The sequence below is a fragment of the Copadichromis virginalis genome, linkage group LG15, assembly GCF_057382275.1.
Source record: "Copadichromis virginalis isolate Kocher_CV1m ecotype Utaka linkage group LG15, C_Virginalis_male_GT1.1, whole genome shotgun sequence".
Taxonomy (NCBI): domain Eukaryota; kingdom Metazoa; phylum Chordata; class Actinopteri; order Cichliformes; family Cichlidae; genus Copadichromis; species Copadichromis virginalis.
In genome coordinates this window covers 40,171,545-40,183,594 of record NC_140632.1, presented here as the reverse complement: position 1 = coordinate 40,183,594, position 12,050 = coordinate 40,171,545, and the positions used below count along the sequence as shown (strand labels likewise).

The window sequence follows — 12,050 nt, the reverse complement described above, 5'->3', positions numbered from 1 at the left end:
ATCTAAAAACAGCCCTGTCTTCATAAAATCCCTCACAGGAAAGTTTGCACAATTCCTATTAAACAAATCTGGGAAGGTCAGCTGTGAGGCCTTTTAGGAAATACTATGAAATGACTCTATAGTCTGTTCAATAGACATATCTTTAATACTTACGTGTGCTACTTAGCAAGAAAATCAGAAAAACTGTAAAATTCTATCAAAGTTTCAGATAATCAGAACGAAATTTAGTTTCTAACTACAGGGGTTTAAAAACAATGTGCTGCACAATCCGGGTGAACAGAAATGATCAGATGTAAAGCTCATTCCAAGAATTATAACTTTATTAGGACTCATTCTTTCACTTTGGTCACCACACGTATGGTAGATGCAGAATGTCAGTGATATCAAACAGCCAAAATCTAGTTCACATCCATGTTCTGAAGGTTAAGTAAATATGGTTTTAGTTGGAGTCCGTCTCACCAGCTGCAGCTCAAAATGCATGATTTGGTTCCTTGGCATCACCACACATGCAGTGATAGTGTACTGGGGGTGAGACTAATGAATGTCACAGAGAACGGGAGCTTTTTGTTGCATTTTTTTTTAAAATGCTCCAGACGTACAATCATCAGTGGTGCACAGATGCTACTTGAGAACCAAACCACACACCGTACCAAGAGATTCTCAGAGCTGCATAGGCTGGAGACAATAAGGCTCGGGTTGTTTGAAAAGGAGAGATGAAAAAAGCAAATTAGAATTAAACCACCGTGTTAAGTATTCAGTCAAAAGTAAAAGGAAATGTAGCATGAAGAAGAAAAAAAAAAAAATCACAGAAACTATAAAAAGAATCAGGTTTCCCAATTTACATGAGCTGGGGAAAAACCACTAAATACCCTTCTGACACAAGAGGCAACTTCTTTTAAAAAAAGAAGAAAAAAAAACTAAAAACAAAGTTGGCTAAGTTTGTCTAATCAGTGTTCTGCAAAAAAACAAAAGCCTCAAAAAGGGTTTTCCTAGTGTTCAAGACAGCACAAGCATTGCATTTACATTAATTTATAAAGTGAACATGCTGCACGAAGTATATAAAAAAGCAAACAGGCAATCCCACCATTTAAAACGAAAGAAAAAAAACTTTGCCTAAACTCTGTAGGCTTGTATCCTGGGATCAACTCCAGCATTTCAATACAGACATTGTACATTTGACTATAATTTTAATCTTGCATTCAGAACTGATACTGTATGTTACAATATGGGAGTAGGTGGACACAAACACTTTAGATCAGCATCAAGTAACAAGTGAACAGTCCATTGGAACTATAAAGCTCTCACAGTATTGTCTGTCGATTTAAAAGTGTCTCCAAACCCTTGTGGGTTCAACAGACTGAACATTTCAATTCTCTCTACATCTTCTGACACGTATACGTCTCACTCATCTACACTTTCCCTCCATAAATGACAACCTTTATTTTCATTCTGAGCCATAAAAAAAAAAGACAATGACGCCATTGTGGAATTAAGTGTCAGCATAAAGGGCGGTGTTGGTTAAAATCCACCCCCCACCCCACATCCTGATAAACCACTGAGTCTACCAGAGACCAGGATCATAGCCTCAGTTTGACTTTGAGTACAAATCTGGTTTCCATGAAAATAATCCCCTTCAATGTGACGTAAACAGTATATATTCAGGGTTTGTCCTTTTTTTCAAATTCCCCCCCCATATCATCCAGTATTTATTTTTTAACAAATCAAAGTGAAGTCAGACAGTTGCACTTTTAACACAGTTAGATTCAACAATGAAGACTGAGATTGGCGATCCATTGGCAAAACGGTTACAGAGTCGGAGGTTTCAGCCCGTACTTCCTCGCCACTTCTGTCTGGGCGTAGGCGGCGTCACATAACGAGTACAAGTGGGCCATCTCCATCTCTGACTTCGCTAGGTTAATTGCTTTGTTGAACATCTCGATCGCCTTGTCAAGATTGCCCCTGTAAAAAGAAAACACTCCAGTTATACCAAGCACTTGAAAAATGTGTAGATTTGATCATTTTTACCACCACAGGAATTTTTTCCCCAGGGACAGTGTTTCCATAGCAGTCATCAGAGTTTTAAGTTCTTGGAGGCATCATCTTACTCCCAAAAGAGTCCCATAATGTAAGATCACTAAGCCGAGTGTGGAGCTGCAGCTTCACACTTGGCTGTGAACTGCTGCAGTGCGAGTTGGAGGCCACCACCTGCTAAAGCCAACAGAACCACATCATCTAAGAAAAGCAGAGATGAGATTCTGAGACCGCCCAAGCAGAAGCCTTCCTTCACTTGGCTACACCTAGAAATTCTGTCCATAAGATCATGAACAGAATCAGTGACAAAGTGCAGTCGTGGTAGAGTAACACCCACCAAGAATGAGTTCGACTTATTGTCGGCTAAGCATACCAAGCTCTTGCAACGGCTGTATACAGATCGAATGGCTCCTAGCAACGGGCCAGACAGCCCACGACAGGCGCCAAACACCTTGTGACCACAGCTCAGTACAGCAGCTTCAGCATTGAGGCGCTCCCGATACGCTGAACTGTTGTTTAGGCGAGTGCAGAGGACAGTCAGCACCCGTTCCCTGACCCAAAGGTGCAGGGGGAAAAAAAACAAACAAAAAAAAAACCTCTTGTCAATCGTGAAAAGCCCCAATTTACAGGGAGCAAGTTGAGGGAATACTAAGATGCCCACCCCAGCCCACAGCCTCCCACCACGGGCAAGTCTAGATTGAGACAGACTGGTTACACGATTACAATATTTCCTATTCCTCCTTTTCCTAACATTAACAAGGGCTCATCCAGACCCAGGAACCTGTCACACCTGAAGTAAGAATCAGATCCTTAAACCGCAAACATGATGTTTGTAACACTTCAACCAGTCTGTTCAAAATGGTACAAATATATTCCTTTAGGGGCAACACAAAAGCACAAAGCGCAGCAGCTGACTGCTTTCTCTCATTTAGTGTTTTATAAAGAAGAAAAATGCACACTATGGGACTCCTAAAAACATCCTGACAGAAATACCAGCATGCTACCATTTTTATCTTTGTACAAGTGAAAACATTACAAAGCAGCAGAGAAATCATCCCTGGGAACAAACACTCACATACTGTGTGACTCACCTTTGAACTTCAATGGTTCCCATGGTTTCATAGGCAAAATCACATTTGTTGTCGATCTCAATTGCCTTACTGATGAGGTCGAGACCCAAGTCGAGATCCTGTTTCCACTGAAGCTGCAACAAACTGCAGACAGAGCAAACAACATGTCACATTTACACAAACAAATCAGAGACATTATATGGATCAATATAGCCACATAACAGGGGAGAAACCCTTACCCCTTGTGGACATATGTTGTAGCATTGTCTGGTTCCAGTTCAATACACTTGTCGTACATTTCATCGGCTTTTCCAAATTGCTGCTGATCAGTCAAAGCCTGAGAAGTACACAGGAGGACTGGTAAAAACGTGCCCACCAGGCATGAAAGCGACACTTTCCCATCCCAACAGGATTATAATGCTTTCACAAAATTACTAAAAATAAATCAGTGCACATATTAACCACATTTCCAAGCAAATGTGGGAAATGTTAAGGATTTATGGCTATTTTGAATACATATCATGAGGAGTTGGCCAAATCAAGATAAGCAGTTTTGTTACAATAAGCTATCACAGAGAAAGAGAAGACTGCAAACAAGTATTAAAACAGAACAGAAACACACGGTATTTCTATTTCATGTGTCACATTTTGTTTATATCCATCTCCAGCCGAGCATACCTGAGCGTAGAGAGCGTAGCCCTCTGCACATTTTGGAAACCTCCGGATAACATCTTCAAAGCCATCCATGGCTGTCTGTATTTGTGAAATATTACTTCCAGTATATGCTTGTCTGTACTGAAGGACAGAAGAGTCAAATGAAAATGATAAATGGCACAGACAAAAATCACCATATGATCATATAATGAATAGAAATAATTAAACATTTAAGGCAAAATCAGGCAGTTACAGACAGCAGGAACTGGGACGCTCAGACCATTAAGAGGAAACTGAAAGTGATCAGTGAAAAGTGGGATATGCTTGAGGACCAGAGAGCAGGTTTTTCAGGCTTTATCTCAAACATGACTTGCATCCAAACTTTCAAAGACTTCTGGCATATCTTCCAGGTCTCCTCATACCGTTAGCCATTCCTGCTATTTTGGAAAAGTTACCCTAAAATTCTCTCTTCTATTGTGACTTTATATCAGCGCTCCCCAACCTTTTGTGCCATGGACGGTTTAATGCCAGACCTTTAAGCTGTTGCGGATAAATACAACAAAATAAGATGATACGATAATAATACTACAATAATAATAAACGTGACTTCACTGTGTAATTGTGTAACTTTATTAGCAGCGTCCTCCTAAAACGCACCAACAACACTGAGAGTAACATCCTCCTCTCTGCCCCTTAATGTACTCGGGTCGCTATGGTAATATGTAAATATTTCTTTCAAAATAAGACGCACAACTACAACACGAGATTAGACCCAGGGAAACCGGGTTAACGATAAAAGCCCTGAAAACCATAACTTTCACACCCGAGCCTCAACTCTCACGGTCCGGTACCAAACGACCAGGCCACGGACCGGTGGTTGGGGGCCGCTGCTTTATAATATTATATATGTAGATTACTCAGACACACCGTCTAAAGGCTTAAGGAACCCTGCACTGTCTTGTTGTCCCTTTTATTTTGTCACCATCACTTTGGGACTGCAGGGTGACCTGTGGAGTTCTGCCTACACCCTGCTGGTGTGTGCCGGTTCTGAATCAGTGCTGATGTGGACTGATCTCTCCAACAATCTTACCTTCTGTGATTTTTGAATAGTTTCAGATAGTGGTTGAACCTGTGCATTGTTACATATGAAGAGCCGCACTGCTTTTAACTTTGCCTTTATCTGGTTACTTACAAGGGCAAAGCACTTCTGTGCCTGCGCCAGAGCAGAGTCAGGCCTGAGCAGGATGCACTGATCAAAGTCTACCACTGCCTCATCCACCTGGTCGAGCAGGATCTTCAGCTGAGAGAGAATACATGCATAACTGGATGTTAACAGTTATTACACCAAATCAACAGCAGGTTACTAGTTTACCCTCACTCGTACCTGCCCCCTGTGATGATACACATCAGGGTTCCGCGTGTCGATCTCTGCGGCCATGTTGAAATCCTGTGTAGAGAGCATTGGCTGCTGCTGCTGCATGTACATGCTTCCACGCTTGATCAGCGCATTGGCCCTCAGCTGTAAAGTTCAGATAAGAGTACAGAAGGCTTTTTAAGACTCCTGTAAAGAAATGGTTTTTGGAGCTTACAAATTATGTGATCTAAAAAACAGGCATGCTCCCAAAGTCACAACTTGGTAAGCCTATTCATCTTCTGGCTAAAACCTAGCTTGTCAGGCAAAATTCTGCAAGAAGTACAATAAAATTACCCGAGACCGTTATTTGACTTTTTAGTCTTTCCACACAAACAACCAAAATACCCCAATAATAAATCGTCTGTACCTTCACGTTGGCGTCCTGCATGTTGATGACCCGATCCAAGTCGGGCTGAGCAGCAGTAGAGTTTCCAATCAGAAGGTAGAAGGTGGCGCGCAGCAGCAGCGCCTCAGCGGTGTATCTTCCTCCTGACTCGATCTCCTTGGTGCATTCGCTGATGATTTTGTCATAATTTTCCTCCTCCATGTACTGTTTTGCCTTCAGGTACCCAGAGCTAAGCATATAGGGAAAACTATTACCTACAGAAATGTCTCCTAATGAGCACACACCACCAGTTTTTAAATTAGCATACCATGACAACTTTAGTCTAATTAAGCCTGCCTGCTTTCGTTAGTCTAAATACGTGCGACAACATGCAGGTTAGATTTGAATTATTCTTCTCAAGAATGGTGCCATAAATAAACACAGTGCTACAGATTCTTTACATTGTTCTGTAACAACAGAAACTGTAGGTTATGAAAAAAGTTTGGATTAAGAAGATATGCCAACCTCTCTGAGACCTCTGCTGCCTCGCCCTCCTTATCCTTGTCTTCGTCTTTCTTCTCCCCCTTCTGCAGAGGCTGGGAGATTATGTCATCAGTGAAGGAGCTAAAGTACGACTTGATGAACTGAGGCGAAGGCATCATTGGCTCACGGTTCTGCAACAAAATGTTTTTGGGAAAAAGAAAAAAAAAGTTCAATGTGAAGATAAAGGCAAAGAAAACTAAAAGTGTCTGAAAGTAGAGCTGGGCGATAGAACGATAACGATATGTATCGCGATATAACTTTTACTCGATAGAGAAATTAAGCTATCGCGATAGACCTCGCCGCTCTTGTCCTCAAAAAAAAAAAAAAAAAAAAAAAAAAAAAAAAAGGTCAGCCAATCCAAATTCAGTAGCGCAGAGCCGAACCAATCACAGCCGCAGCGTCACGTCGCGTGACTTGTTACGTACAGCACAAGTGCCAAGCCGCACGTGTGTTTGTTTGGGAAGCAGCCAGCGGGTAATGGAGGAAATGAGTGTGCCGACTAGAAAAATCAACCGAGCGTGACCGAAGAGAAAACAGATGATGGTTCCAATGCCGGAGAGATTGTCGAACGGAAGAGCCATAGAAGTTCCGTAGTGTGAAGGTATTTCGGCTATTTCAAGTCTGACAAAAAACAGAGTAGCGTGCACTGTAAATTGTGCCGAAAGCAAGTCTGGAAATACAATAAACTGGTGCATGCGTCACACTGTGCGCCACGTTATTGTTTCGGTGAAATGAATTTCTACAATACTGTTAATTCTACTCTCTGCAGTGTTTAAATGCTTACATATACACACAGTTACTGTCCGTCCACACATACGACTCGGTTCTGCTTCTATGCCCCAGCTTTGTTTACTTTTTCCCACCGAGGCTTCTAGACTTCTGATTGGCCAACGTTTCTGCACGGTTAGGAATCTAGCTCCACCTGCTGCTTTGGCATGTTCATAGCAGCGTTTTCCTTCATTTCTGCCTTTATGTGTGGACGGGATTATTTTTTAAAACGAAAACGGAAAATCTCCGTTTTCAAAAATACCCGTGTACGTGTGGACGTAGCCTCAGTCTCTGACTGGAAGCGCTAATTCGTCATTCGGCTTTTGTCAGACTAAAGTAACTGTTAAAACTGTTTGAAAAGCTCAGCTATACAACAAGGAGAGATTGAGAATTTCCTTTTAGTTCTCAGTTTATTTGATATTGACAAAAGTTAGTCAGTTTTGTCTGTTCTCCTGTAAAACAAACTAAGATTTATTTGTAGAATTAATATTTTGTTTCTAAGTGGAATTGACAATTTAGTCTGTTTCGTTTGTTCTATTTTGAAACTTAAACGCTTTAGCGGCTGCCTTTAGTGTAGTTTGCAATATTTGCCTTTATTTATCTGAAAAAGTCTCATGTTCCTTAAGTACATCTACCCTGTTGAACTTATTATGGGAAATAAATATATAAATAAAAACAAGCTGCTGATTATTTCACATTTTACTTGTGAGCAACGGCACATTTAAATCTTACAAATATAGTTATTTGGCTTATATCGTGATAGATATCGTTATCGCCTGAAATGAAAAAAACATATCGTGATATGAAAAAATCTCATATCGCCCAGCTCTATCTGAAAGTGAACAAACACCTTGTACTTCTCTTTGGCCTTCTCTTTCCCAAGCTGCTTTAGCACCTTGTCTGCTAGCAGCATGCTCTGTTGGTTCTGGAAGGCCTCGAGAATACACACCGCTGTGACATCTGGAGATCACAGGAGAAAAACGCAGCAGACTGTCAATGAGAGTTGCACCTCAAAAGTTAAACTTGAAACAAACATTTTTATAAAAACATCTCACCCTCTAGACACTCCTTCCTGTTTTCTAGTCTCTCCAGAGCTTTAGCCCTCCTGAACAGAGCCTTCACATAGCGTGGATTCAGCTCAACAGCCTTACTGCAATCCTGTACCACCTCTGTCCACTTCATCTGAAATCAAAGGTTCAGTTAAGTTTTAATTTGAAACATCCCTGCTGTGTCTCAATGAGAGATCACTTTAACCTCTCGCTGAGACAAAATGAGATACTTTGTGCGGTAAATCCTCAAATATAAAAGAGGAAAGTTAAGACTCAAACACAATCTTGTCCAAAGAACACGAACCGTTTGCTTCTGCAGGAGCCGACAGAAACCACAGTTTGTTTCATTTAGCATGCCATCAGGGTGTGAGAACAGCAGGACTTTTTAACTAAAGCCATTTTAGGTCCAACCCAACCAGCTTAACCTAGTGAACATCTCTGGGGACAATATCTAACTGAGAACAGTAATAACACTTAAACTGGGGTAGCTGGAGCTCAGTGTACACATTATGCTTCTGAAAATGTACCTTTAATTATTTTTAAACTCTACAACAACTTCTGCATAGTTTACAGGATGTTGTGCCAACCTGCTGTTCGTAGGCTGCAGCTCTGTTCTGGTAAAACGTTGACAAATCCGACTTCTGCTCTGTGGGGCACAGAGCAATGGCCTCTGTGTAGCACTGTATGGCGTTTTCATACTTTCCAGCTTTGAAGTACTTGTTGCCTTTGTTCTTAGATGCTTGGGCCCGATCCAAAGGACTCTAAATGAAAAAACAAAGAGAGAGAAGGACAATTATTGATTTGTCCAATAAACTGGAAACGTGACCAAGGAAACAAAAAAAATTTATGACAACTACGCAACAACTGACCGACAGTCTGAGGTTTGCCGAACAAATTGGTGAGCTGCTGCAGTAATTATTGACACCAAGGGCACACTGAATGCCTGATTATGCACTGCATGCACAAATGCTTTTCCCCACTCTACATAACACCAGCATACAACCAAAAACTTTAAGTACACGCAATTAATTTCACCCAAAACCTCAGTAGCATGCAGAGTCTTGGTAATTTCACCCTGGATGCTTCCTTTAGCTAGAATAAATACAGAACTCTTATCTACACTTTTACACTGTGTCGAGAGCAATTAGTGTGATCATTTTAGAGGCCTTTGGAAAGGCACAGTAGGTCCTGTGCCATGTCTTGAGCCACTCATAATTTCTTAATATTATACTGGGAAATATGTGGCAGCAAAGTATGTAAGGCAAAAACAGAGTTTGTACGAAAGTTAATATTTAGTATGACCACAAAAAAGACATCAGGGTTGATTATACACATAACCAGGAATGGCTTACAGGCATACTTAACAGAAATATGTGCATTTTTTGGTTATTTACGTCTATTTCATAAACAAAAATGAATTTCTCGCTCAAGTAAATAAATCCTACTTTACAAAAACAAAAGAGTTTAACATGTGTTTTATTAAGGTCCTGATGATTTTCCTGAACTAAGAACAGAAACTTCTGTATCTACCTAATAAAACGTTGGTCTTTCATCCATTTCAGTTAGAATTGTCCTACCCATGTGTGTCACACCGTTTTAAGATCATGTAAAAACTTTAGTAAGATGTACATGTAACAGAAAGTAAACCGAAAATGTTTAACATCTATTTAAAACGCACTGGCTTCATTACACTGTTTAGCAAATACAGCCCATCACTGAGGACATTATGCATGACAGTGGAGAGTAAATGAGGTGACAGTCACCTTTGGCTGCTACACTGTCTCTACCTAAAACAGACTCGAACCATCCCCGCCCAACGTCACTTTCTGGGAAAGCAGCCTTAGCCAGCTAAACATTAGTTACAAAACTCAAACCTCATTTCGGGTAATTATTATTATCATGTGGTTGATGTCTATTTTACCGCTCAGCATCGGGAATTTTGGCGTCAGATACGGACGTTTTTCAAGTCTTTTGACGCAAACATTTGCAGCCAGGCATGCTGACCTAGCTACTGTTAGCTTGAGTGCTAGCTCTCTAGCGATTAGCATAAGCTAATCTGGCTCCAGTGGACCGGCTGCTGCCGGCCTTGCACTGCGGAGGTAGAGCAGCTGCTTAGAGGCGGTAACGTCCGATGTCCTTGACTGTATTTTTATGGCAATGACACGGTTAGTCAGAAGAGTGTACCCACTGCACGGACACCCATCATGCTAATGTGGTAAGAGTGAAATGAGGGCGGCAGAAGCGTCACCATGCTCTCCTGCTCTCGGCCGGATCGAGATTCGCCGTCCTGGCCCTGCACGGGGCTGGCGCTGCCTTCAGGTGTTTTCCGCTCCCCGGTCCCCTTCTTTTCCTTCGTCCTGCTGCGGTTCCATAGGTAGACCGCCCCGACTCCGAGTACTATGGGAGCCCCCACTAACAGGGCCAGCTGCCACCGGGGTAGTCCAGTCCCAGACTGCGGCTCGACTGGCTTCGAAGCAGCCATGATGTACAAGTGAGCAATAGTTAACCAGCCAGCAGCACCACCTCCTGCATACAGCGTGACCGAGCTCGGCTTCTTCTTCCCGTGCTCCGCGAGGTCACAGACACCAAGGAATCATGGGATACTAAGAGAAGGGGAACCCACGGGGCTGAGTGTAGTTGCAGTCTTATATCGACGATTTGTAGTCCAAACATCTCCAGACCACCAGCTACCGCCTTTCCAGTGCAGTTTGTAGGCTAGAACAGAGAGGTTTGTTATGAACCACTGACCACGTGGACCAAGCACTTTGTTGACTGATATTACAGCGACGCCTGCTATATTATTAAGACTTCATAAACAATCAACAGTGATGGCTACGCTACACTTTAGCTATCAGCGAGGGAGCTAATGTAAATAGCAGCAGTGTTACTTGCCAGTGATTACAGTCTGGGAGCATTTTTAAAAAAAAAGCGTGTCACGTCTGGAAGAGAAAACACGCACGTCTCTCAGTTCCGGTGCCTGTCTGATACCCTGTCTGGGCCTTTTGGACCCCTCACTGATGAGGTATTTTTCCTCATTGAGAAGACATGTAGAGTTGTGGGCTGTGGATTAATGTGTTGTCTAGAGATCCGGTCTCTATCTCATTGCTGAGATGTCCAGAAGCAGTCAGCTTGGATGTTTTGTGAGAGGAAGCCAGTGTTAGAGGATGTATCACAGCAGGCAGCAGTACCCTGCTGACTGTTTTAAATGTTTTGAAATCTGATTGATATTTAATAGGGGTTTTGTGCCCTTCTGTTGTGTACTGTGGGTGAAGTGTGCACAGCAGATCAGCAGTTCAACAACAGCAGTAGGAGCGACCCAGTTAACTCTTATTGTTCTGTGTATGGACTTACGCTACAAGTAACACACACACACACACACACACACACACACACACACACACACACACACACACAGAGTTTGACATGTGTGTCAGAGTACTGTGCATCTCTGAAGTTCCTTCAATCCCTTTAAATTTGTTCCCTGTATACAATTCCTGAAATCCAGACGGGTGTTTGGAACATGTTTCCCCTGCACCAGTCTAGTTTGATTTCTTTTTTAAATAAGCACATCAGTACACGCATTTGTACTGATAGGGATTGTTATTACAGATTCAAAGCTTTTTCAAGGAAGTCATTCTGTTATTGTTTAAATCTGAAAACTCTTTTTTAAGATTTTAATTTTCTTGTACTTGCTGTTGAATATATGGAGGTGCATTATAATGCACTGCCCCACTGGGGCTTTCAATTGCCTTTGCAGCATGACTGATTTATACATCAGCACCACTGTAGTGGAGCAAAAAACCTGCATTTATTACCTTTTAGCATCATCAAAGATTCATTTTGAGAGAAACTTTATTATTTAAAATTTGAATTAGCATTTGTTTCTGTGCATTTAGTTGTAAAGAACATGGACTATTCAAACAAAGTCATTATCTATGTGAGAGTATCATTTAAAACTTTTTGGTCCTCTATTATCAAGAGTTTCTTGAGTTTTGTAGAGAAGCCTTCTTTAAGCCCTTTTATGATACTTGAGACTCTGTTTTTTGCCACGTCAGTGTAAATGGCTGAGCTCTTTTAAGCTTTACCGTGTATTTGTCGACAGTCTCTTTAATCCCGCTCACAGGTCACAGAGATCAGAATTAAGGAGCTCATGACGAGTGGATCAGACAACTTTTACCATGAATGGCAGAGACTAA

At 41.7% G+C, this 12,050-nt stretch overlaps 1 protein-coding gene across 1 annotated transcript; it reads right to left on the bottom strand.

Annotated features, from left to right (window-relative positions):
• Window positions 1-302: 302 nt before the first annotated feature.
• Window positions 303-10,438, bottom strand: tomm70 (translocase of outer mitochondrial membrane 70). The gene is made up of 12 exons (XM_085433369.1): window positions 10,103-10,438; window positions 8,442-8,615; window positions 7,861-7,987; window positions 7,656-7,765; window positions 6,020-6,168; window positions 5,537-5,744; window positions 5,140-5,274; window positions 4,948-5,055; window positions 3,780-3,896; window positions 3,341-3,438; window positions 3,123-3,245; window positions 303-1,959 (listed from the first exon to the last, which is right to left on the bottom strand). Exons 1-12 carry the CDS (start codon window positions 10,334-10,336, stop codon window positions 1,806-1,808), a joined length of 1,737 nt encoding a protein of 578 aa, XP_085289495.1. The 5' UTR covers window positions 10,337-10,438; the 3' UTR covers window positions 303-1,805.
• Between the last annotated feature and the right edge of the window lie 1,612 nt (window positions 10,439-12,050).

Bases quoted from the DNA above. Each gene is read 5' to 3' on its own strand.
- tomm70 (XM_085433369.1), bottom strand. From the start codon at position 10,336: ATGGCTGCTTCGAAGCCAGTCGAGCCGCAGTCTGGGACTGGACTACCC. The intron at 3,439-3,779 runs GTATGCTCGGCT...TGTACTTCTCAG, and splicing joins GCTACGCTCTCTACGCTCAG to GCTTTGACTGATCAGCAGCA. The intron at 3,246-3,340 runs GTAAGGGTTTCT...CTCTGTCTGCAG, and splicing joins ACAACATATGTCCACAAGGG to TTTGTTGCAGCTTCAGTGGA.